Here is a 27,908-nt window from a genome sequence, read left to right on the forward strand (position 1 = left end):
ATTTAAAAAAAAAATTTCATGAAAAACAGTGGATCACTTTTGGTACAGAAATCTAGACCTCAGTGTAACGCTCAGGTGGTTAAAGAGCAGGCCTTACCTCGAACTTGTCTGGATTGTGCATGCCGGGGATGGACTGCATCAGGTGAGAGGTGGGATGATTTCCAAAGTCAGAGCTGACATAACCCACCCGCAGTCTGCCATCACTGGCTTTTAGGTCCATCGGGTGTTCATACGGTGGCTTGTGAAGAACGTTAATCTGAAGGAGAAAACAATCAGAAAACTTCCAACAGACCATTTAGTTTAATCAAATCTATTTTTGTTTTATTCTTGATTCCTAAGATACACAGAATAATTATTTTTTTAGACAAAAGTGAGTTATGAGATCTAAAAATAAAGAACCTTATCCTTGTGCGTTATCTCCACGAATGGAGCCCAAGGCCTGTCTATAAGGAGCCAGCCCTTCAGTTCAGGAATTCAGCTTGGTCACCACAACACCCTAAATATCTCCACTTTTTGCCTTCATCATTCAGTATGTTTCTAGCCAGCAGATGAACCCTTGCATACAAGAGGAGCAATTGGCCCTCACCAAACATAACGCGTTCATATTGCATTTCTGACAAACTTAGAAAATAACTTATTTTTCTCCAACAGCGGCACAAATAAAATCCCTATGATCTCTAACAACATGAAAGGAAATATAACAAGCCCGAACAATGGAAGTATAGGAAGCGCTCACCTTGTCCAAGCACAGGTTTCCATGCCTCTCAGCAATGGCTTTCCTGAAAGCATGGGACAGTGGGTACAACATGCTATGATGAGGATGAACAGAGGGAAGTCTGTTCTTCTCCAACTGATCTGCAACAATGCTGACCAACTTCTTCATACGCTCATCATAATCCGTCCAATCACAGACAATCTATCAGAATGAGAAAAAAAAAATACAGCATGAATTTAGCATTAAAAACTTTGAGAACTATTTACAGAAAATGTGACCAATAGAATCTCTAACATTTATCCTGGACTTAGGCAGATTACCTGAAGACAATGGGCCAAGTTGCAGTAAGCATCAGGAAAATCTGGTTTCAGTTTCAGAGCTGTCCGATATGAAGCAATGGCTTCGGGAATACTTCCAGAGTCCTTAAAGATAAACATTAAACTGTCACACCTGTCTTCTTCACATTACACTTCCTGGCCTTGTATTTTACTAAAAACCCTGGTTTAGAAGAGGTAAAAGTTTTGTTTGTGAAGGGCTGCTGCCAAATAGACAATGTTGCCTAAACAGTAGTAGGAACGATTTAATTCAATGCATGTTGAAAAACCACAGCTTATGAAAATCTGGGAGGAACCCACGCCCGGAGCATGGCTTTAATATATCTAATATTACTACAGATACAAAGCACTCCCTTAATTATGAAGCCCACTATCACTGCAGAGTTTTTCTAAAACATGAACAGCAAATTGTGAACAACAAATGGTGCAGCATACATCCAAGTTTGACTGAAGCCCATTACTACTGCCATGTTTGTTTACGACTGGCACAGCACATTTAACATATTTAAAGATAAACTGGTTAGAACCGAAATAGTTTCAAATACTGAAATCTTGCCTTATGAATGGATGCCAGGTTACTGTGAGCATCAGCAAAGGCTGGATTGATCTGGATGGCTCTGGTGTAGCATTGCAAAGCCCCCTGCACATCTTGCATTTCTTTCAGCGTGTTGCCCATGTTCGAATAAGCATCAGCAAATGAAGGGCTTATTCTGAAAAACAAACAATTCTTAATAAAGCAGCAGTGCAAAATAAAGAAAACATGGAAAGGAAGGCTGCAAACATTTGCTTACCTGATAGCCTCCTTATAATGCATCAGAGCCTCTTGCAGTTTGCCTTGCTGCTGAAGGACGCTGGCAAGGTTTGAGTGAGCAGCTGCAAATTCTGGGAATACCTATAATAAGAATGACTATGATATTACACAAAACAAAGAGGACAAAATATATACACACACACACACACATATATTTTTTTAATTTTTCTGTTTATTGTGAGATCGCTTGTCTTTACTCACAGTTCCCAGTTCACCTTGGCCCTCCTCCCAGCTCACCAGCCAAGACAGAGCCACAGGAATAAGCAGGCTGGGAGTTTATATCCCCAGCCTAATTTCCAGGATGCATTTCAGGTGAGACAAGTACGCCTGATCATACCCAGGCCTCCTTAACTCATCCACCCGGCCAAGAAGCTCATAGTTATTAGGTCTGGTACTTCAAACCCCACAACTTCTTGTCAAAAGGAAACTGACTAAACAGAAAAATACTCTGCTGTATCTGGGGCAAATGTACCTATCAACCGGGGCGAAACCCTGTGATTTATTTGGCCAGCTGTTACAATATATATATATATATATATATATATATATATATACACACACACACACATATACATACATACATACACACACACACAACTGGCATACTGACGCTCGTGGGCAGTTGTGGCTTTGTCTCGAGAGAGGTAAATAATGGTAGCACACGGTGTTATGACTCATTTTGACCCATACAAGTTCTAGCACAAAGGTTGTATACCAAGTAAAGGTTGTATACCAAGCAAAGTTTGTATACCAAGCAAGATTTTTCCTGTCCAAACAGGACTTATACCAAAGCGGACTTATACCGAGGTACCCATATATTTGATCCCCTGCTGATTTTGTACATTTGCCCTCTGACAAAGAAATAAACAGTCTATAATTGTAATGGTAGGTTAATGTAGGTGTGAGAGACAGAACAACAACAAAAGAACCTTCAAAAACCCTGTGCTTAAAAGTCAGAGCTTGATGTGCATTGTAATGAGTGAAATAAGTATTTGATCCCTTCACAAAAGATAACTTCGTACTTGGTGGCAAACCCCTTGTTGGCAATCACAGAGGTCAGACATTTCTTGTAGTTGGCCACCAGGTTTGCATACATCTCAGGAGGGTTTTTGTCCCACTCCTTTTTGCAGATCCTGTCCAAATCAGTAAGGTTTCGAGGCTGATGTTTGGCAACTCGTACCTTCAGCTCCCTCCACAGATTTTCTATGGGATTAAGGTCTGGAGACTGGCTAGGCCACTCCAGGACCTTCAAGTGCTTCTTCTTGAGCCACTCCTTTGTTGCCTTTGCCATGTGTTTTGGGTCTGTCATGCTGAAATAACCATCCACGACCTATTTTCAATGCCCTGGAGTTAAGTTGATGCCAAAGAGCTCAATTTTGGTCTTATCTGACCACAACACTTTCACCCAGTTCTCCTCTGGATCATGCCTATACATGTGCTGTCTTGAGCAGGGGGATTTCAGGGCAAGATTTCAGGCCTTCACAGCGCAGTGTTACTAATTGTTTTCTTGGTGACTATGATCCCAGCTGCCCTGAGATCGTGGACAAGTTCCCCCCGTGTAGTTCTGGGTAGCTTTGTCACGGATCTCATGATCATTGCAAGTCCACAAGGGGAGATCTTGCATGGAGCCCCAGACCGAGGGAGATTGACAGTTATTTTGTATTTCTTCCATTTGCAAATTATCGCGCCAACTGTTGTCACTTTCTCACCAAGCTGGTTGGCGATAGTCTTATAGCCCAGTCCAGCCTTGTGTAGGTCTACAATCTTGTCCCTGACATCCTTGGACAACTCTTTGGTCTTGGCCATGGTGGCTAGTTTGAAATCTGATTGATTGCTTCTGTGGACAGGTGTCTTTTATACAGGTACTGTAACAAGCTTGGATTAGGAGCACCCTGCTACAGAGGGTGCTCCTAATCACTGTATGAAGGTAACGAGCGGAGAAGACACCACGGAGCCTGAAATCTTGCTGGTTGATAGGGGATCAAATATTTATTTCACTGATTACAATGAACATCAAGCTCCGACTTTTGAGCACCAGGTTTTTGAGGGTTCTTTTGTTGTTATTCTGTCTCTCACACCAACAATAAACCTACCATTACAATTATAGACTAGTCATTTCTTTGTCAGAGGGCAAACGTACAAAATCAGCAGGGGATCAAATAGTTTTCCCTCACTGTATGTAATTTTGCATGCCCGTACACTGGATGTCCGATATAAACCGCCTCACTTTTTGAAGGGCAGAACAATCATAAATAGGAGTGCAGCATTCCCAACTAGACTCCAGACTCAACCTTTCCTCACTAAATTTCTATCTCTATCTATCACATACCCTCATGACTTGAGGCCCATTGAGGGATTCACCTGAAATAAGTATGGGTAAATATGGGTTCTAGTCAGAGAATTGTTGATCTCCAATAGTGAGTGTTGATTAACCCCCCCCCCCTAGCGTTCTAATTCTGTTCATATTTCCATGCAAAAAGCATTACTTTTTTGCATGGAAATTTATTTTACATTGTAGGCCTATCATTCTTAGGCATAATTCATGGAAATATGTCCAAATATTTCGGTGAATAAATTTCATAAATTTAATAATAAACTTTAAATAAAAAAAAAATAAAATAAATAGTGAAACATGTAATATAACTATACAGTAACATATATATATAAATAAATCAAGATTTCTTTGCATTGGACTCAATACAGCTATTTTGTATTGAATCCAATACAAAATTATTTGAATTTCCTGCCGCTCCTAGGTCACCGGGAAACCCCGGAGAACGTCTCTGCAGTCACCAGGAGAAGATCGTAGAGGGAAGACGCCGCCCCAGGACCTGCGGGGACCAGCAGGACGCCAACCGAGCAAGCCAAGTGTTTTTTTTTTTTTTTTTTAAAGTTTCAAGCGACCCCAAGTGTGACTCAGGATTGCTGCTTTTAACATGTAAAATCCAACCCGAGTCACACACGGGATTACCGCTAGGGGGGTTGAGTATATGCTTAGCAACAACAAACTTGTGCTCTAGGAACAGCTTGTGATAATCTCATATCATCTCATCATTCAAGCCTTAGGCAGGATGGAAAAGAACTGCCATCTACTTTAAGTAATGGAAATATGCTTACTCTATCCAGAGTAAAATGTAAAATGATATCCGCAACACCTGTTTGGTTATCTGGACTACCTCATAAGAATGTGATACGGTTTCCCTTGTATTATTCTGATTTTCTACTGCTTCCCATTAACAGTGTTACTTTGTTATGTTTTATATTTAATAAAAATACATTAAAAAATTTAGAAAAATAGAATATTGTGTAAAGTTCAATATGGTAGTCTTTATCACTGAGCTAATTAATCCAAAACACCTGCAAAGGTGCCCTGAACCTTTAATTGGTCTCAGTCTGGTTTAGTAGGCCAAAAAACCATGGGGAAGACTCCTGACCTGACAGTTGTCTAGAAGATAGCCATTGACACCTTTTACAAGGGGTATAACCCACAATATGTAATTCCTAAAGATAAAAAAGTGGCGTAAAAATGTGCACAAGCAACATAACATATATAACAGCCTTGAAAGGATTGTGAAGCACAGCCAATTAAAGAATTTGAGGGGAAAATACACGAGGAGTGGACTGTGTCTGGAGTCAGTGCTTCAATAGCCACCACACACAGATGTATCCAGGACATGGGCTACAACTGCTGGATTCCTTGTGTCAAGCCACTATCGAACCAGAGGAAACGTCAGAAGCGTATTACTTGGGCTAAGAAAACAAACTGGACCCAGTGGCCCAAAGTGGTTTGGACCGAAGTGGTCCAAAGTCCTCTTTCAGATGAAAGTAAATTTCGTATTTCATTTGGAAATCAAGGTCCTACAGTCTGGAGGAAAAGTGGACAGGCACAGAATCGAAGTTGCTTGAGGTTCAGTGTGAAGTTTCCATAGTCAGTGATGATTTAGGGAGCCAAGTCATCTGCTGTGTTTTAGGCAGATTTCATTTTCCAGCAGGACTTCGAACCTCCCCACACTGCCAAAAGTACCAATACCTGCCTTAATGACCATTATTATATTACTGTGCCTGATTGCCCAGCAAACTTACCTGTCCTAAACTCCATAGAGAAGGTATGGGGTATTGTCAAGAGGAAGATGAGGCGCCAAAATTGCAGAAAAAAATGAAGGCCGCTATCAAAGCATCCATAACACTCAGAAGTGCCACAGACTGATCGCCTCCATGCCACGCCACATTGATGCTGTAAATTTATGCAAAAGGAGCCCAGACCAAGTAATGAGTGCATACATGGATATACTTTTCATTATGTGTGTGTATACGCTGGAAGACACATATATTATAAACACACACATACATTATATATACATACCAGTGCTCAATCGAGAAATTTGTTTGAGCTGGGTGGGCAAAAATTGTAGACAGGTGGCAGCCCCTGTATTGTGGCCCAACTTTTTAATAACCATCCAAAAACAGCCGGGTGATTACTGAAAAGTGCTGGGTGGTGGGACTGGGGAGAACACTGCATACAAATAAATTACCTCAAGAGCCTTTCTGTAGAGACGCACAGCCTCCTCAATGTTCCCTTGCTCACGTTTTATGTTGGCAAGGTTGTTCAGGGAATCAGCATGTGTGGAGCACAGGCGAAGAGCCGTATTGTAGCATTCTTCAGCATCAACCACCTTCAGAAGAAAAGGTTTGTTACTTACATCATAAATCAAAATATTTACACAAGCGATTATATATCACTCTGCAGGGGGAAAAGGCAGGAAGCTGATACAATAAACCTGTCACTACCCATAAACACCATCAAAAATATTTTTAAGGCTGGGACAACATAAATCCATTTGTATTTGATTTTAGTACCGTGCAGCTGCAGCCTCAAGACTAAGCACACACTAACAATGGCTCTACTCTGCAGAACGTTACATAACAAAAGGACAGTTTATACCAAAAAAAAAAAAAAAAAAAAAAAATTGAGGCTATAAGAAATTATGCCCAGACTGTTCTTAAAAATAACAAAAAAAAAAAGAAGTTTTCCTAGCAAATTAAATGATTAACGCCAATAAATGTTTATATATTAATTCTTGCATAAAGAACACCTGTACTTACACTGCCTTTTTCCTTAAGCGCATTGGCAAGATTACAGTAGGCATCAGGAAAGTGTGGCTGCAATTCAATGGCTCTTCTGTATGTATCAATGGCGAGATCAATGAGACCTTGCTCATAATACACACAAGCCAGATTTCCATGGACCACGGCATGGTTAGGACTAAGACTTAGCGCTCGTAAATATGCTGCAACAGCTCTGAAAAAATAGAAAAAACAAAGTTGGCTAAAAAAAAAAAAAAAAAAAATGCATATAGCAAAGTGTGACACAGACTGCTGCAATGAATAATTATAAGAGTGGTGCATAAAGGGCACTCCAAGGGCAAAAAACACAAAAAACAGCATGACGTTATTAATGCTATGGTGCAGCAGACACGTTGAGCACGGCTGACAACACTATTGAGAATATCAGTTTCCAGAGACAGAATTGCCAGCTCAGTAAGGATTTCACTGGATTTGTGCATTTGTTGCCTTTATAATGCAACAAAACATAGGATGTGCATTTACTGAAGAGATGTACCATAGTGTCGAAGAAATACACACAGTGTGTGTGTGTAAGTGTGTGTGATTTAAATATGATTTTAAAAGTTTTTGCTGCAAAGCACTAATCCAACACTTACTACGCCCATATAACCTTTAACAAAATGCTTCAAAACTTTAAGTGGGAAATAATTGCTTGGTGAAAGCTTACCTGTCAAATATGCGCGCTTCCTTAAGAACATTCCCCAAATTAATGTAAGCATCCAGAAAATTAGGATCCAGAGTTACAGCCTAAACACAACAAAAATCAATAAAATGATTTATTCAAACTGACTGGGGTGTGACTCCAGCAACCATTACTATTAAGATCTTCGGGGCAGGGTCCTCTCCTCCTGTGTCACTGTCTGTATTCGGCTCATTTGTAGCCCCTAGCGGTCTAATTGCGTGAAAATTTCCATGCAAAAAGCGGTACAATTTTTGGCATGGAGATGCATTTCTCATTTTAGGCTATAATTTTTAGGCATAACTCACCAATATTTAATAAACTTTAAATATCAAAACACAAAAATCTGTTAAAAAAATATTTAAACATGTAATGTACAGTAGCATATAATATATATATATATATATAATTTTTTTTTTAATATTTGTCTGTATTGGACCCAATACTGGTATTTTGTATTGAATCCAATACAAAATTATTTCAATTTCCCGCCGATCCGCCCGCTGGCACCGACGTCACCAGGAAATCCTGGAGATCGTCGCTGCATTCCTCAGCTGGAGATCGGAGGAGGACTTGTCCCCAGGATCTGCGGGGACCAGGAGGACGTGTCCCCAGGATCTGCGGGGACCAGCAGGACGACAACGGAGCAAGGTAAGTGGGTTTTTTTTTTTTTTTTTTTAGTTTAAAGCTACCCCGAGTCTGACTCGGGAATACTGCTTTTTGTAGGTAAAATCCACCCCGAACCACACTCAGGAATACCGCTAAGGGATTATTGTACAGCGCTCCGTAATATGTTGGCGCTATATAAATCCTGTTTATTATTAATAAAATAAAATAATAATAATAATAATAATAGTACATGTGCCTGAATATAAAAAAGTTTTCCCAACAAGTCACTCAATTAAAGGGTGATCTACTAATAAGATCTAAAACAGCAGAAAAGGAAGAAGGTGACAATGTCCCCACACTAGACTTGAAGACACAACATTGGTCTACCTTCCATCACAGATGCCCCAACATTCACAATGTCCCAAAGAATGGGGGAGCAGGAAAACTCCTCCCATGATGCAAAGCTCAGGAATTTGTGGCCATTTTCTAGACCCAAACACTGTCCCTTGATAGAGGATGTTATCTATTAACAGCCAACATCGGATAGTATATGAAAGCTGCAATGGAGAAATAGGATCGGGGAGTGTAGTAAAGTACATCTACATTCGGTGGTGGGCTTTACACAGAGCCTGTCATTTGTCATGACTGAGCAAGATAACCATGTCAATTGCCAACTGCAGGCAAAAGTTTTCTGCTGCATTCACCAGTTCCTAAACGTACAATGAAATTGGAGGTTTCCTTCATACATCAGACCTTGCGTACCTTCTCAAAATGATGAATAGCCAGCCAGATTTCACCCTGTGCATTAAATACACATCCAAGATTGCTCCAAGCAACTGCAAAGTTTGGTTGAGTCTCAATTGCTTTCAAATAACAGGCCTTAAAGGGGTTTCAGTATTTTTTTTTTTTGGGGGGGGGGGGGGGGGGGGGGGGGAGGAGAGAAATACACACAAGATAGTTACAATTCACTCTCTGAACAGCAAAAAGTGAACCTGCAGCATAGGCTCGCAAAACTCTGCGCAATTCGTTGAAACCTATGCAGGCGCAAACCTAAACCCTAATGGAAGCTGCCATTTCAGAGTTAGGCCTTTAAAAATGACAAATACAATAATTACGAGAATGTAATTGGTAAAGTCAAATTACAAGGTTTAGGGTTTCATGCTCTGTAAAAAGGTCACAAGGGCACCATTTTTGACTTAAAATTAAAGGCAACAAAGAAACCAGAAATGACAGACTTGCAGACAGGTCTAGGTCCCTGTAATGCAGGCACTAAAAGTCACAAATGCTTCCATGCTACACAGCAATATTACCGCTATTGCAGTCACTCTGGAATACATTACCAGCCAACCTGATTGGTCAATCCCGCAAGATTAGTAAAATAAATGAGAAAAAAAACATTAATCCAGTAACCCATTTCCTCCCCTATGTCCCAAGTAGACTTTGGCAGATCACTGGTTAACCATCAAGTTGACGGTTTACAACCATTTCCCCCCACACAAAGGGATATCCGAAGCATAGCCTTTGCGCTACTGCAGGTTCACAGCATATGATGTGGAGAACGATACAGTCAAAACAGAGGAGAGAAAAAACAAAAAAAAAACAATGAACATCTGGAGTTAGAAGCTTAACATCTAAAACTAGCATCAATTTGTTTTCTTTAATATATTTTTATTAAAGAGTTGTGGCAAGTAGAATATAGAGGTTTTTTGGGATTTTTTTTTTTTTAACTGCTTGAAAATAAAACATTAAGCCATTTCTGAAGCCACAAGACAGAAGGATTCAGGCATGGAGCAAATGGTTTTGTTGTGGCAGTTACAAACCCGTTACCATAATTCATGGGACTTTTCGGTGTGTTCCTTGCTGGAAGAGGAGGTGTATTGTCTGCCTAGATCGAGACCTCGAGCTCCCTTCAGCGAGGCACCTTACGCATGGAATAGAAGTATCACCCACCTGAAACCTTCTAAATACAATATCAGTGGTAAAAAACCAAAACAAGAGAAAATAGAACAATATCATTAGCAAAAGATCTCAACAAAGCAAGTGAAACGCTTTTGGATATGCTCTATGATTTAGACAAGGACATGTCAAGCGGACTTGGAACGTGTTTTTCATGCAGGGAGACTTGGGAGATGGCAGAGTGCATGGCTGGAAGAAAGGCTTTCATATTCAGTGACTTTTTTTTTTTTTTTTTTTTTTTTAGCAGGAGGAAAACAGCTGGCTTGATATTGAAATGCACTGACCAAAGAAAAAGTTCGATTTCAATGTGTTTCTTTAAATATATCTGAAGAAAATAAAGGAAAAGTCTCTCAAACTAGGTGTCAAAAGTCCTCTGAAATAAAGCATTTTGCTCCTTTGCCAGTGTAGCTAAAGTGGTGAAGTGCAATAAGTGTTAGCTGTCCATATGATTTTCTGAGAACCCCAAATTAGTTGAAAAATCCATCAGCCAATTTAACAAAAAACTCCCTTTTAAACCAGATATCAGAACTACCCCCTCTACCACTATGACTGAAATGTTACCACAAGTGATGGTCTCATGACAAATGGACAGCTACTCTACTGTTACACTCCATACAGTTGCACGCGCATGGTGTTTGGAGTAACAGAGACCTTTCACTGTGGTCCTTGCGTTACTCCTAACTCCGTTCCCTAGCAGCGCAGACGCACAAGGTGGCTTGTAACAAGATCACTGGATCCCACAAATACCATTCACAAACAGTGCAAAGCTGTAACATTAAATAACAATTCCTAACTTAGGCTAAGGTATGTAAAATGCTAGAAGCAACCTTCTAATAATTTCTTTCCATCAGTTCATTTACCTAATACAAACCAGCTTCTGTCCTTCAGTAGTCTGATTAGCAATCAAAATAATTACAGCCTGACATTAGCACCAATTCATGTTCTACAATTACCAGCCTTTCTTCCATAGACGAGGAACATCCTGCGTTACAGGAGTTAGAAAGAGGTGGGCTGTTTGTTTTTTTTTGCTGTGCGCCTCCAAGTTCATCAGCTAGGATGACCTAGTGGGCAGAGACCAATCGGGAATGGCTGTCAATTAAGATCAAAGAGAGAATTAAATACCTTTACACACTGGAAACCTCCAAAGGGTTTAACATACAGCTAATCACCTCCTCTCAGATCAGAGGTGCTGCGCTCTCCATAACACTTTTTGAGTCATCTTAGTTTACAATAACACTGCAGTAAACACTGTATGAAGCTAAACTTAGGCAGAATTGAAGACAATGCACAGAGGCTGCGAAAACATAAAACATTTAACATCGAGATACTCAAAACTTACCTTTGCTTCCTCTAAGCGACCTAAGGCTTTCAGTAGATTACCCAAGTCACTACGAACACAGTACAAATCCTGAGTAAAAGGGAAAAAAAATAACTAAGAAAACAAAACCATGCACAATCATTTCAACCATCAACACTGTGAATGCTATATGTAATCAAGTAGCTTCTCTTCGGGCAGGAAAATCCCCCCCCACTCACCAAACCCAATAACCCTTTGGCTACTTCTTAGCAATTCAACGACTACTGGAACAAACCTGGATACAAACCAGCATTCATATAAAGGGCAAATGATAAGCAAAGTGACACCCAACATCCTATGAAGGATGGAAGAAAAGAGGCAACTTAAATATCAGACCAAAAACAGATATCGACTTACAGGATTGTACTGAAGGGCAGAGACATAAGCCTGCACAGCACCTTCCATATCACCAGCAGCCACCAAAGCTGCAGCCAGGTTGATATATCCATCAATGAAATCTGGTTTGAGGCGTAAAGCATGCCGATAATGTTCAATGGCCTCCTGTAGCTGTCCTCGCTCTTTGTAGACATTACCCAGGTTGGAATATGCTTCTGCTAGTAACGGATTCTGCTTAATCGCCAGAGTGCTAAAATGTGCAGACCTAGAGAGAGAAGCATGACATTGGGTGCAAAGAATTTTCCCTTTATCGTTACCTGGTAATACTTTATGCAACAAATAGTATTGAAAGAAGTGTATTAGAACTACAGAACCCCAGACACACTTTCCCCTATATGCATAAAAAGTGAGAGATGTTTTGTGGGGTTAGAGAGAACTGGGAACATTGTATCTCATAACAATAACCCCAGGAAATTATCAGTTGACTGGACTTCTTAAATATCACCGGTATCTCTTCTCACTTACAAAGTGATATTGACTAGAGCAAAATTTTCAAATATCTGAGGCTTAATGCTTGGGTTTAAGAAGCACATATTCCATACATACAGTAGCACAATGCTGAATAAAAATTGGACAGGAATAAAAGCAAAGTATTCCAAGTACAGTGCCGACCACCAATCTGTGGTACTAACAACGTATGCAGGCAATGACCATACTGACCTGTCCAGTCTCCGACACTGGAAATGGATAGAAGAGAGGAGGAGAAGGACCCCGGTATTATCAGGCTCTTGTCGCCAAAGCTGCATGCAATGTCTTTCTGCTGCCTCAAAGTCTCCAGCCTGATATTCACGATGAGCCAACTCTGCTAACCCTTGGAAGGAAAGCATAGGTTTCGTTGGTTCTACAGAATCATCAAAACATCGAGGGGAAAGCAAAAATTAGAAAATGGGGGGGGAGAAATGCAATTACAAACAAAAGATGCAGAAAAAACAAAAATATGGTAAAGGAATGACCTGAACTAAAAGCATGGAGGGTGCAGGGGGGGGGGGGACGGAAGAGAAAAATAAATTATGTAGTGCATCTGGAAAAAGTCAACATCTAGAGGGTCAATTCATATGGAGACTTCTCTTGGAAAATACTCGTTATCAACTGATTTCCAAGTAAATGAATATTTTCCCATCCTGAGACTACATGAGAAGCTTGATGAACAGTCAAGCCATCACGCTAGTTTAATATCTAACTGCTTCGATCTTGGGCACGGTTTGAAGAAAACTCTTGCTTTGTTATAAGCTAACAAAATGTTCTAAAACGGGGAAAAAACTCCCTTTTTTGTAACAGCAGAATTGCAAAAAAAAAATTGCAGTAATAAACTCATGAGCAATGTCCCCTCCAGACTGCAGTGCAGTGTCATACAGGACAATGATTACATGATTGGGATCTATGAGCCCAACCCTGTTTACAACAATAACTGAGAAAAGTAATATGATATTCAATGAACACAAGGAAGAACTATAATGTTACAGTACTTAACACTGCCTTGTAAGGGACATGTGTTAGACAGACATATACAGATGCGTCTCAATAAATTAGAAAATCATTGAAAATTTCAGTAATTCAATTCAAAAAGTGAAAACCATTATATAGATTAATTGTACACAGAGTGATATATTTCAAGTGTTTATTTTTTTTCATTTTGCCGATTATGGCATACAGGTAATGAAAACACAAAATTCAGTACTTTAGAAAATTCAAAAGAATATTACAGAAGTGACTGAATAATACTGAAACGTTGGCCTACTGAAAGGTGCGTCCATGTATGCACTCAATACTTGGTCGGGGCTCCTTTTTGTATGAATTACTGCATCAATGTGGCATGGTGGTGATCAGCCTGTGGTACTTTTGAGGTGTTATGGAAGCCCCCGATTCTTTGATAGCACTGAGCAACAGTCCAGTCAGTTTTCTTCTTAGCCCAGGTAAGATGCTTTTTACATTGTCTCCGATTCAGGAGTGGCTTGACACAAGGAATGCAAAGTTGTAGTCACAGTCCACTCCTTGTGAATCTCCCCCAAATTCTTGCATGGGCTATGCTTTACAATCCTCCCAAGGCTGTGGTTTTACCAGTTGCTAGTGCACCTTATTCTGCCACATTTTTTTCCTTCTGCTCAACTTTCCATTATTATGCTTGGATACAGCACTCTTAAGAACAGCCAGCTTATTTAGCAATGACCTTTGTGGCTTATCCTTTGCCAAAGATTGTTTTCCTGGATAACTGTCAAGTCAGCAGTCATCCTCATGATTGTGTGACCTACTGAATCAGACTGTGACACTATTTAAAAGCTCAGGAAACCTTTGCAGGTGTTTAGGGTTATTTAGCCGAGTGGTATAAGACACCATAAGCCTGGGTCTACATGGACGTTGTTAACGCATGTAAACATTCCTACTGCGTTTATATGTGTTTTTTAGCACTTGTATTAGCGTTTTAAAGCCTACCTTTAAAACGCTGGAAAACGTCTATGCCGCTTTTTCCCTACGTTTTTTCACGTTTATGGTTTAAGTGCTTATAAACACGAGAAAACACCCCATTGAAATCAACAAAAGTTTACCCGCGTTAACTTTGCGTTTTAATTTTTTAAATGTTGCAAGCAACGTTAAAGATAATGCTCAAAAAACTTGCCTCAGGGAAAAGTTCTGGTGTAGATTAGCTCATTGGAATGCATAGGAATTTCAAACATTGACTTTTAAAAGCCCCAGGTTAAACAGTGGGGAAAACGTTCCTGTAGACTAAGCCCAAGTCTTCCAAGATGAACTTTTTCACCATATACTAATTTTCTGAAATACTGAATTTAGGGTTTTCATTACCTGTATGCCATAATCAGCAAAATGAAAAGAAATAAACACTTGAAATATATCACTCTGTGTAAAAAGGCTACATAATATAGGAGCTTTCCTTTAAGATTTAAATTACAAAAATATATGAATTTTTAAATTATATTTTAATTCATGGAGATGCACCTGTATGTGTAATAGTAACTTGGTTATAATTCTAATGTTATTCTACAACAAATGATGGAAGTACAGGTGTCCATGGGTAAGAAAATCTTCCTGACATCAAAAGCCAGAATCATGTGACTATCAGGTGTGCTATCATATGAAATGTCACCACAATGTGAATGTTTTTTAAAAACTCTAATGCAAAAATGGCTAAAAATAAAAATTGAAAAGGATTATGTAACAAAACGGGGACAGCAGAAAACAACCAGAAAATGTTCTGGTCAGTTTAATAAACAACAGATGATAAAAGCTGGAAAAACTCTGCAAGGAAAGATTTTTCTGTCCATCACTCCCTATCCGCAAAAGCCTCACACAGAGCAACAGGAGTCCAACATGGTATCATCCCCCCCCAAACACAGCTAGAAAGTTACAGCAACAAGCAGGACGATTATCATCCCTTCTCACCAGGGCATTCCACCCAATGGGTATCACACCTATTAATCAAAAGGCATTCTATACTTCTGTGGCATTGGAGGTCATTTCCAAACCTACAACTTCCACCTAAATTTTGCATGCTTTTCTTTGCTAAAAAATGTTCAATTTGCATAGAGCAGGGGTGTCAAACTCTGGCCCGCAAGGTCCTTTTTTTTTAGCCCCCAAAGGAATCTCAAATATGAATTGCATCTAGCCCACCACTGCATTGAAATAGCGCCGATACTACAATTCCCGGCATCACTCGCGTCTATAGACCAGCAGCCTCTCTGCCTATGCGTGGCCCCACATTGGACCGTTTTATAGATGCAGGGAATTGTAGTACCGGTGCCATTTCAGTTTCAAGTTTGACCCGCGACTTTGTCTAAGTTTTTAATTTTGGCCCACTGTGCATTTCAGTTTGACATCCCGGGCGTAGAGTATTTGGTCTCTGCAAAACTTCAATGGCTGGCTCACTCACATGGGAGTGATTAACACCCTGCTTTAGTGGCAGGCACTTACCACAGGTAACCACATTTCTGATTCGGATCGAACTTTAGCAAACCGGATACTGTATACTTAAGTATATACACATATAAATCAATATTAAGAAGCATTTCTCTCTTTTGTGTGCTGACGATTTTAGAGACGCATTTGTGCCCTGGGTAAGCAGCCGGGTGAAAGCCCAAAAACCGTAGATAAGTGACCCAGCATGTCTGGGTGTTAAGCAAAAAACTTTAATGTGTGAAGTGATAGATAAGCTAAGGCACGAGAAGTATAAGCTTATCTATGCAACAAGTTTAGGAATATATATCACATATACCCAATTGAAAAATATATGTTTTAAATACAAAAATGGAATTTAGATATTGTGTGCTAAATAATGTGCGATTAGTAAAGCCTCATGGAAATGTTAAGGTATATGACGGTACTGTAATGCAGTTGCAAATTGCACTTGTGACTTAGGAGAAAGAGTGTGTTTTTGCTGTGTCATTGCACCCTCGATATTTGGTGGTCTAATCAGACCACCTGTCAGGTGGAGCAACCAGGTATCCCTCAACAGGTATAAACCTTTTGATTAACCTTATTGCTTGTGTCTCCATTTTCCGGTACATGCAAGAGAGATCCTTAAATATCAGCGCTGTCCATCGAGTTTGTTCTCAACAATACACAGGCGTAAAGTGACTGGCCCAGACCATAGATGTTGTTCAATTGTAACATACAGCAGTCCAGAAAACAATCCAATCTTTCACAACATAAACCTTCTGTGTGCATCATCATAAAAGCGTTAGGCCCAATGCCCAGCTGAATGCTCATCTACATTTAAGTCATGTTGACATAGTGGGCAATGCCAGCAGGGGAGCAGACAGGTAGGGCATGTACTTCTGTACACAGAAATCCAAACATAATCCCTACTTATTGTACAAAGCTGCGCGATATGTTGGGGATATATAAATACCATTTACTAATATTAGTGGAACCACTGCCCAGTCAGTAGAGGTGGCCCTGACTTGAACCCCCCCCCCCGGCCCCCCCCCGAAGAACCGAAGAATAGGCAAATCCCAACACAATGTCAAAGTGCAATTTATTTTAAAAAAAAATGTATTTAATTTATTTTTTTTTACATGATTTTGTGTTCCAAACTTTATTATACTCATACTATAAAATAATTTTTCATGAAAAACAATGTACTGCTTTTAGACAAATTCGGACAGAAATTAACCGCCCACAAGGTTAATAGGAGAGCTGTAGTACTCTGCAGTGAAGTCTCACTCTGCAATATGCAGGCAGTGAAAAATTTTCTGCTGAGGTTGTGGATGCTTGAAAATGAATTGAAGTGTGGAATTCTGTAGATCTATTACTTTCATGTACCAGCACTATATTCAGCGATTTATTCTGAAAGTCTGATTGGACTTTAACCTCCCAAGCGGTCTAATTTAGTCCAAATTTCCATGCAAAAACGGTACAATTTTTTCAATGGAAATGTATTTTTCATTGTAGGCTATAATTCTGTGGTGTGCTATAATTGTGTAGGCAACCAGCAGGAAAGGCGAGAGAGAGAGAGATGAGAGAGAGACACGACAGAGAGAGAGAGAGAGAGAGACACGACAGAGAGAGAGAGAGAGAGACACGACAGAGAGAGAGAGAGAGAGAGAAACCTAATAAATGGTGAGGCCCCAAAAGACACAACATTTATTTCCTCCCAACAGCCTGCAGGGAAGGAAGTTAAGTGTTTAGTGACTGCAGATCCATGGGTTACAATACAGGGCCACCACCCACCTACAATTTCTTCACACCCAGCTTAAAATAATTTCTGCGTTTAACACGGCAGATCATGGGATGCTTCACCCTTATGGACAGCAGAATTTACCTACCAAATGATAGGGCTCTGAATACACACAGGACTCGGAACCTTCTAGAACATGCTGTCATTTGCTTGATGCCCAGAAATTATTCATTTTACCCGCTTCATAGAAAAGGTCCTTTCCCACCACTCCCGGTGTACAGATGGCAGTCACGAGAGCCCAGGAAACTGCCCATGAGACCAGAAGTGGCAAACCCACTCTACAAGTACCAGTGATTGCAATACATATCTTCTATAAAACAACCACATGGCATAAACAACTTTATCACTGCTGTGAACCAAACCGTAACCTACCACAGGTTTAACCAAATCCTTTATATAAAAAAATAAAGTTCCCAATCACCAATTAACTTGAATAGGTAAGGTCAAGGTCACATCTGAACCCAGCATAGGACACTCAGGCTCTGAAATGACTCAGCTGAAAAAAAGTCCATGTCCCCTCCAAGCAGCAGAATGTTGGGAAGACACGTCCATACAAATGTTCAATAGGAAAATACAGAGCGGGATCATCCCAAGGTATACAATGTATCTATACAAAGTTAGGGATATTGACATTTATATACACAAAGATATGGAGGTATGTTATACACCTACATTTTACATTTATGGAGAAAAAGAAAATCTCTTTATTCATCTAAATACAACAAAAGATGATTTTATACATATTTCTTTCAGAATATTATGATCAACATATCTAGACATTATAGATGTGACTATTTCACCTCTATTTAAACAATATCATCCTGACATTATTAAATTTTAAAAGCCTGCATTTTTACATTTAGGTTATGCCCTCTATTGCTTTTGTTCTAAATCCATCAGATGACAGTGATGCATGCAAGTATAGTTATAGATAGGATTTTTTTTACAACATATATACATCATGCTTTTTTTCCTATTCTCTTCCTTTTCTCCTACTTGTCCCACATTACAAAGCTTATCCTATGGGATATTGCATAGCATTATGAATTTGATTATCTATATTATGTAATGTTGAATTGACAAATTTATCCTAAAAGGTAAATATTTATCTCCTTGTTACATATCACTTACATAAATTATCAGACCCAAGTTATATTAACCTCCCGACCGTTAAGCCCGACCTTGGTACAGGCTAAAAAAAGTTGCTCTTTTAGTTAACCCCGAGATTTTCCGTACATTAAAATCCGATTTTAATGTAGGGAAAATCTCGGTCCCACTGTGCTCATCCAGCGTCGTGTTCGTGTTCCAGCGTCGTCCTCCGTCGATCGTCGTCCGTCGATCTCCCTCTCCAGCATCGGGTGCCTTCTCCTATACCAGCGGGACCGGTATTCATTATATCTACTAGACCCCTATTCGGACATATTTCTGTAAGTTACAGGTCTACAATTTAAAAAAAAAAAAATTTCATGAAAACCTGTAACGCTTTTGGTACAGAAATCTAGACATCAGTGTAACGCTCAGGTGGTTAAGGATTTATTGTCTTATCACAACAGATATTGTTTATGCTATTTATGATTTTGTGCTTCAGTGCTTTCCTTTTGCATAGTTCTCCCCCAGCCACCTTCGGGGGGATGGGGCCCTGGACTGCCATGCCTCCACTACCCGGCCTCCTTTCAGCAGCTCTAACTCTCTGAAGGACACCAGAGAGGCTGCTCATTCTGTTCAGAGGATCAAGCTGCTGAGCCAGTGTCCTGTAAAATAATCCTACTTTAGGAATATGTACTACCAGCTGATTGGGCGTGTACAATGACATCACAATCAGCTGTGTCTGTGTATCACCTATATTTTTCAATGGGATTTTGCTTCAGTGTGAGCTCCGAGAGTGGTGTGTTCTATAGACCTCAGAAATCAGAAGTGGCTGTTCACCGTGCACAGTGAAATAATCCTATTCTTTGTACAGCAGCAGCATGAGAGCTGGGTCCGTCACCTTCATATCTCCTACACTAATTGTTGTACAAACGTGAAATTTTTAGATTACACAGGGGACCCTGAAAGCAGATACTAAACTTAACTTCTGCCCCCTAAACATAACAAGTTGCAAGATACTGGGTCTCAAACATAAAATCCTAATAACAATCAGGGATCTTTTCTCATTAAAGTGGACCTAAAGTGAAAATAAAAAAAAAAAAAAAAAAAATGCCGATCTTACTGCGCATGTGTGAGATTGCCATCTTTCTTCTTCCAATAACAGAAAAGTTCCTCCTGTAAATGCATGTTATCGGAAGCCAAGCTTTCTGGAATTCGTGGATATGCATATCCCAGAAGGCTATGCGCTCCCATTAAGTCCCCAAATGCAGTGCTTAACCGAAAATTTTTTTTTTAAGCCAGATGGTAAGAAATTGTAGGTGGGTGTCAGCCCCAGTATTGTGACCCAACTCTTCAGTAACCACCCAAAAACAGCCAAGGTGGTTACTGAAGAGTGCCGGAAGGTGAGCACGGCTAAAAGGGGCTGGGGGGGGGGGGGGAATCACTGAAATAGAGCTTAGGGTACTGCCAATTGCAGGGTTCTCCCCAGGACCTTTTAGATGGGCGCACCACCCGGCACTTTTCAGCACCCACCCGGCTGTTTTTGGGTGGTTACTAAAGAGTTTGGTCACAATACAGGGGCTACCACATGCCTACAATTTCCTGCCAAACCGGCTTAAAAAAATTTCTGGGTTGAGCACTGAATTGTATTGTGTGCTGTGGTGCCTCTCAATATAAATATGCCCGCTCACTAAACTTTAAGGCTGTGTTCAGACTGGCAGTGAGGTGGCAGTGCAGTTACCCCTTCCTCATCCCATGGAACCCTGGCTTGGGGGAGACGCTCACTAACACCCACTGCCGTCTGGAGTCAAATCTGCAGACACTGCGGTGTGAGGGACTGAGCGGCTGGTGGAGTGCCTGTTAAACAGCAGAAAAGGGGGGCATTTATCAGCATTTAGCAATTCTGGGTTGTTGTATCTGGTTTGTGTAATTATGTTATTCATTCACTTTACTGTTATAAATTTAGGCACCACCTAAAAAATTTAGAATAAGCACATTTGATTGTTTTTACACACGTGTCAATAAAAGCTCCATCTGTAACGAGATGTTACAGGGAAATTGTGGTTCATAGAGAGTAAGAGGATAAGCTATGTGTGACAGGGTAGCATATGATGGGCATACATCCCACAGTGGCAACATCCCTCTGTTCCAGAGAAGGTAAGTGTCCAGCTATGTTTAACAGGGACCCCACCAGCCGCTCAGTCCCTCACACCACAGCGTCTGCAGATTTAACTCCAGGCAGCAGTGGGCGCTAGTGAGTGTCTCCCTCAAACCAGCGATCCATGGCATGAGGAAGGGGTAACCGTACCGCAACCTCACCGCCAGTCTGAATGCAGCCTTAAAGTTGAGTGAGCGGGAAATTTTTCTATTTGAGACACCACAACACACAAGACAATTGGCAGTACTCTAACGTTTAATGCCATGGAAGTGGCCCTAACATGCAAACTTAATTAGGGGACCCTAGTCTTGAAATAGCTAAGCACATGCCTTTACCAAAACAAAGCCCCTCCCATTCTGTCATTACCCCGCAGCAGTTAAGACTGGATGGGAACGCAGAGCCTCCTGGGATTCCAAGAGGCTTGAGCTGCGAAAACAGGGATGTGCAGGAAGGACTTTTCTGTCACTGAAAAAAGAAAGATGACGATCACACACACGTGCAAATACAGCAGCATACATTACGGATCTGCACAAGTAAAGAGGTCTTTTTTTGTTTTTACTTCAGTTCCACTTTAATGAGAAAAGATTCTGATTCTTATTAGGATTTGAAGGGTTAAAAAAGTATTGTTACAGGACTGTATAGCTATAGCTAATGTGAGCCATATACTTGTATAAGCTATATTTCCATATAAGGAGTTGTATTTCTTCTTTTTCTATCTACTACTTTAATTGTAACCAGATGGCAAAATTTTGAAATTCTTTGGAATGCAATGTATGCCTTATCAAATAACACTATATATGGCCAAAACTTAAACAGCTGTGGAAATTGTGTACGTGAACAACAACAACGCCCTTGTATACCTGTGTATAAAAAGACCGCCTTGATGAATAAAGAATGGAATACTGTTGTAACCATAGTGTGTGTGTGTGTGTGTGTGTGTGTGTGTGTGTGTGATTGGGGTATCTCTCCAGACGTCTGTCTTTGTGGGTGAAGGAGAAGCCAGGGTGCATTCGAGGAACTAGAAGTTGAAGCAGATCCTTTTCAGCTGGGGGCTCATTCCGGGATGGAGCACACAAAGATTCGGTAAGTGAGAGACATCCTCTCCCCTGTGGCTTGGGGGATTTCTGATCCTTTCCGAGACTCTCTGTTGCTTCTATCCTGAATCCAATTAGAATACACTGAAAAGGAAAGTACCTATCTTTAGGGAAGATAAGACTTTGAACTGTGGACTTATTTGGGAAGTCCCCAGAATTGAATACACTACTGGACAAATCTAAATAGAGGAATTATTTAGGGAAGAATTTAACTATTGTTGGCACCCTGGTTTCTCGTCAGCCAAATCTCTACCGCTTCTTATCTATCGCTTTCTTATACTCTTTTATATTTAAAGCATTAAGTGATTTTATCTGTGCTGAAGGTAAGCAGTGAACTATATTGTGATAGTATTTAGAATAACTTTATCTGCTTACAATGAGTGGTGGACATAAGATTTCCCCACCACCTCCTAATGTGCAAGAAAATTGTAAGGATTATGTAGCCCGGGTCTGTGGGACTGATTACTATTTAGTTACTCCCTGGGTGGATAATATGACAGGATGGATAGAGGGGATGAAGAGTGTAAATCCATTCCCTCAGGAAGGGGCTAATGACACCTGCCATATGGACAGGGTTATGTTTAGGAGACACCTATTGTGTTAAATATAGAGGGACGTCCTTCCCCTTTTCTTGTAGATTCTGGTGCTACTTGTAGCACTATGTGAGGATTATCATAGTGGTCCAAGAGAGAATACTGAGTCCTCCATGGGAATTAACAGGATACTTACAAGATCTTATAAAACCCCTCTTCTCTCTATCCAACTTCCTGACCACCAATCACTGTTCATGCATCGATTCAGAGTTATCCCAAATTGTCCAGTAAATCAATTGGGGAGAGATTTGTTTGTTCTATTGAAGTTACAGTTAGGGATCAGTAAGATGGGTACCTTACATGTTATGTCTTCAGTCATGCCCATCTATGTACCAAATGATAATTGCTTTCTATATGTAGAATGCCAACCACAGGACCGGCTACTTGATCAAGTCCCTCCTGAGGATTGGGCAACTACTGACCAGGATGTTGGCCTAATCTCTTGTACACTATATAAGGCAATGCTTAAGCCTGGCACTGCACCTGTCTACATTAAACAATACCCACTTTCCCCAAAAAAAGAAAAGGGAATCGAGCCCATGCTGATGGAATTCCTAAGGGCAGGGGTTATTGAGGAAACTATTTCCCCCTATAATACACCTATCAACCCAGTGAGAAAGGCCGATCTTAGAGCAGTAAATGCTCAGATCATACCCATAGCCCCTGTGATTCCAGACGTGCCATCTCTGCTATCAGCTATTCCTGCCCATGCAGAATTCTTTTCTGTTATTGATTTAAAGAATGCATTTTTTTCTGTCCCAGTTGACAAGGAGACACAGCCACTCTTTGTCTTTACATTTAAATATCGCCAGTATACTTGGTGTAGAATGCCTCAGGGTTATGTAGACTACCCGGTAGTCTACTCCATTGTCCTCCAAGCTACACTGCGCCCTTGGACTGCCCCTCATGGTTCTGTCCTTCTACAATATGTGGACGATCTCCTCATATGTAGTTCTAACTCGAGAGGCCTGCCAGGCAGACTGTGTTAGCTTATTATTGTGGTTATGTGAATGTGGTCACAAAGTGTCAAAGAAAAAGCTACAATGGTGTACAGGAAGTGTTGATTATCTGGGTTTTGTTCTCAGTAAAGGTGAGAGGAAAATCAGCCATGCCAGAATTACCGCTGTGCTGGGTCTGCCCTGCCCACAAACCAAGAAAGATATGCTAACTTTACTTGGCATGACTGGTTACTGCCGCCAATGGATAGCTGATTGTTCCTACTATGACAATATTCTGAGACAAGCCACTAAGACTGATATGCCCGATTTCATTAAATGGTCTGATGAAATGTTACAAGCTTTGTGTCATTTGAAATGTGCAATTGTTTCAAGTCCTGGCTTGGGCCTACCCAACTATGGCATGATGTTTCACTTATTTGCCAGGGACAATTGTAAAACCATGGCGGGAGTTCTAGCGCAAGAACATGGAGGCAAATTCCACCCTGTTGCTTTTTTTCTCAAAGGTGGTTCCTGTACAGGTTCAGGGGATGCCTGCGTGTCTCAGAAGTCTGGCAGCCTGTGCCATGGTCACAGAGATAGCCACACCTATCACCCTAGGTCACCTCACTACCCTACATACATCACACAATGTCCAGGCCCCACTTAAAAACATACATACCCAACATATGTCTGCACAACGGTTGAGTGGCTATGAAGTCTTATTACTTTCAAATCCTCAACTTCGAATTAAATACTCAGCACCCACATTCATTCCAATGGCTTTACTAAATGCCCTACTTGGATATAAGGGAGAGCAGGATGATTTGCCTCCTCCCCACGAATGCACTGAACACATACATGAACACACCTCACCTAGACCTGACTTACAGTCCACACCCATTGAAGGAGCACCTGATATTTTTGTGGATGGATCCTGTTCCCGCCCCAATGACAACACTTATCATGCGGGATACGCTGTGGTTCAACTCCCTGATGTTATTCTAGAATCAAATCCTATACCTTTTCAGGCAGCCCAAGCAGCCGAACTGATTGTCCACACTAGAGATTGTTGTCTTTTTGAGGGAAGAGATGTAAATATATACACTGATTCCAAATATGCCTTTGGGGTTGTACATGACCACGGGGTAATCTGGCAGAGAAGAGGCTTCATAGCTGCAGATAGGAAGCAAATTTCACCCTAGTACACGATCTCCTAGCCGCCATCCAATTACCAAGCAAAGTTGCTATTGTCCATTGTAAAGCACATACTGGCCTCCAAACGGACATAGCTAAAGGGAATGCCCTAGCTGATAAGGCAGCAAAAGAGGCCGCTATTAGACAGGCAGCAAAAGTTCAAATGCCATCCCTAGTTCCAGGAATTACCCTTACCGACAATTTATTGCTAAGCCTTCAGGATTTAGCTACAAGTAGTGAAAAGTTAGAATGGCAGTCGGTAGGTGCAGTACAAGACCCTGATACGGGTCTTGTCTGCAAAGAGGGGAAACCATGTGTTCCAGTTGCAAGCGCCCCAATTTTAATTGCACAATATCATGGCCTTAGCTATAGGGGAGCACAGGCAACCACTGACCTCATTAGGAGAGATTTTTTTTTATACCAAACCTTAGATCAAAAGGTACAATCCTATGTTTCACAATGTATTACATGTCTCAGAAACAACCCAAATAACTCAAAGGCGGCCCAACACCAGCATCTGAAATACCCGACTTAGCCATTCACTCACTTACAAATTGACTTTACCCATATTCCAAAGACAGGAAGAAAGCAGGAGTATGGCCTTGTTTGTGAATTGTGGATATGTTCTCTAGATGGCCGGAGGTTTTTCCTACTACCAATAAAACCACACAAATTCTGGTAAAGATTCTGTTACAAGACATTATCCCTAGATGGGGATGCCCTGTTAAAATTAACTCAGATAATGGCCCAGCTTTTGCATACAGGGTATGTAAGGCGCTTTCCAAAGCCCTTAGGATTGACTGGAAGTTCCACCTAACTTACCACCCTCAGAGTTCTGGGGTAGTAAAAAGGATGAATAGAACAATATTATAAAAAATAAGGAAAATTACTGGAGGCACGTTCACTAATTGGAAAAAGTTTTTGCCTATAGCCCTAGCAGAAATTAGAATGCAGCCTAACAAGAACACTGGTTACTCACCATTTGAGATCCTAATGGGAAAACCCTTCCCCCCTTGGGGTCCAAAGCCCCCCCCGTGATAGAAAAAGGGGATCTACAAGTAGTACAGGCAGAATATGTGAGGAAACTTGTAGAAACTTTAGATCAAGTTGAAAAAGATGTTGCTCGTGCCTCTCCTTTCTCTCCACAGGAACCTACGCATCCTTTCCAACCAGGAGACGTAGTGATAGTGAAGTGCATGGCAAAAGGGCAAAAACAGAGTTCCCGTTTGGACCACCCACCCGAGTGGTAGCAGTCACCAGAACAGCCATTCTCACAGAAGAGGCTCCAATCTGGATTCACGCTAGCAGAGTGAAAAGGGTCCCTGAGGCCTCTTCTCCAGCGTCGAACGAAGATAAAGAGGGTGAAGCAGGTGTGAAATCCCTGAGCAAAGAGGGGAGCTCAGAAGAAGTCTCCCTGAAAAGTGCCTTGCCACAGGCTCAGGATGATGTTGCTAATTATTAATCTTTGTGTTTTCCTGCCAGTCTGGTTTATTACTACTTGTATCTAGCATCCAGAGGAGATGAGTTTCTTATGCGGTACACCAAATAATCAGTCAGTATCTAAAAGAGCTCAGGAGCAAGATCCCTTTGCTCACAGCCCCCTTCATTCTTAACAGAATAGTATAGTCAGGATTGCAAATGCCCTAAATGTTAGCTCATTGTACCTTGAAGACCTACAGAGCCCACGGGACCTTGTGAAAGCATGTGATGTTGCTGTGCCTACACCCAATGAATCCCTCCTTGAAGTCTGGTTAACGACCAAAAATACACAATCTCTTATTCCCTTGTATGACTTCTGTGGGGAATGTCAGAAATTAGGATTTAACAGGGATAATATTAGGATAACTACTATTAATGTGACTGCAACAGAGACCTGGTTTACCTTTTCCCAGGATATGACCTTATATTGTGATGATAGAGACATAAAAAGAGGATTAGTGTATATGATTATATTAATGACACCTGTAAAAAGAATGGTAGGATTGTTAGCTCCCTGGATAATTCCAGGAGTTGTAATAAGACAATTGTGACTCCCAGTTTTATCAATATTATAATGCTCCCTAAGGGATGGTTTTTGTCATGTGGTAACAGCACTTACATTTATATTCCTGCCAATGTTATTGGAGGTCCTGTGCATTATCCAGGCTGAGTTTGGCCCTTCCTAGACAACCCCGTCAGGAGAACCCAAAGATCGGTTACCAAGACTTTATTAGAAAATTGTGACTCAACTCTACCCCTTCTCAGCCATGCACAATATACAAGTTTGGGGGCCTCTATATTGGGAGTGCCTAGACTGGCTATATATAATACTCATACAATAAATTCTATTGCATGTGACTTGGCTAAATCTCTGCATCATACTTCTACCGCCTTATCAAACATGCTTTAGATCTACAAGGAGTAAGAGGAGCAGTGCCAAAAAAAAAAAAAGTAGATTTGCTGTGGATTATTTGTTATTTAAACATAACGTCGGGTGTCAAGATTTTAAAGGAATGTGTTGTTTTAATTTATCTGACCATTCCAGATCAATTCAGTCCCATATTCATGCATTACATGAAATTGCTAATATCAAGGAGGATGTTGGTTCATCCTCCTGGCGGGACTGGTTATTGAGCTGGCTGCCGGACCTGAGTTGGTTAAGAACATTATTTATCAGTATTGTAATTATATTTCCTTGATCATTTTATGTTGTTGTATCCAATGTATCCCTTCCCTTCTACAAACTTTCCACGCTTTGTGCCCAAAGCCCACAGATCCTGGACAAAAATATGCTACTTACCTCTCTATGATAGAAAGAAAATAAGTCATGTTTATGACTTCAGAAGGGATTGAAGGATTAAATAAGTATTGTTACAGGACTGTATAGCTAGAGCTAATGTGAGCCAATTACTTGTATAAGCTATATTTCCATATAAGGAGTTGTATTTCTTCTTTTTCTATCTACTACTTTAATTGTACCCAGATAGCAAAATTTTGAAATTCTTTGGAATGCAATGTATGCCTTATCAAATAACACTATATATGGCCAAAACTTAAAACAGCTGTGGAAATTGTGTACATTAACTACAACGCCCTTGTATACCTAGGTGTATAAAAAGACCGCCTTGTCGAATAAAGAACGGAATACGCTTGTAACCATACTCAGCGTGTGTGTGTGTGTTATTGGGGTATCTC

At 40.6% G+C, this 27,908-nt stretch overlaps 1 protein-coding gene and 1 long non-coding RNA gene across 2 annotated transcripts in view; one reads left to right on the plus strand and one right to left on the minus strand.

Annotated features, from left to right (window-relative positions):
• The window catches only part of LOC140342896 (UDP-N-acetylglucosamine--peptide N-acetylglucosaminyltransferase 110 kDa subunit-like), a 52,028-nt gene that overhangs the window by 17,844 nt on the left and 6,276 nt on the right, over nt 1–27,908 (minus strand). The window contains exons 2-13 of the mRNA XM_072429266.1: nt 12,643–12,823; nt 11,944–12,187; nt 11,569–11,637; nt 9,036–9,152; nt 7,653–7,732; nt 6,965–7,160; nt 6,394–6,534; nt 1,842–1,942; nt 1,607–1,760; nt 1,036–1,137; nt 737–916; nt 98–256 (exon numbers count right to left, since the gene is read on the minus strand). Of these exons, the coding sequence (XP_072285367.1) occupies nt 98–256; nt 737–916; nt 1,036–1,137; nt 1,607–1,760; nt 1,842–1,942; nt 6,394–6,534; nt 6,965–7,160; nt 7,653–7,732; nt 9,036–9,152; nt 11,569–11,637; nt 11,944–12,187; nt 12,643–12,823 (1,724 nt within the window). The remainder of the gene's footprint in view (nt 1–97; nt 257–736; nt 917–1,035; nt 1,138–1,606; nt 1,761–1,841; nt 1,943–6,393; nt 6,535–6,964; nt 7,161–7,652; nt 7,733–9,035; nt 9,153–11,568; nt 11,638–11,943; nt 12,188–12,642; nt 12,824–27,908) is intronic.
• Nucleotides 21,240–27,874, plus strand: LOC140342864 (uncharacterized). The gene is made up of 2 exons (XR_011923185.1): nt 21,240–21,998; nt 25,883–27,874. It is a non-coding gene; the product is annotated as an uncharacterized lncRNA (long non-coding RNA).

The sequence above is a fragment of the Pyxicephalus adspersus genome, chromosome W, assembly GCF_032062135.1.
Source record: "Pyxicephalus adspersus chromosome W, UCB_Pads_2.0, whole genome shotgun sequence".
NCBI classification, from domain to species: Eukaryota; Metazoa; Chordata; class Amphibia; order Anura; family Pyxicephalidae; genus Pyxicephalus; species Pyxicephalus adspersus.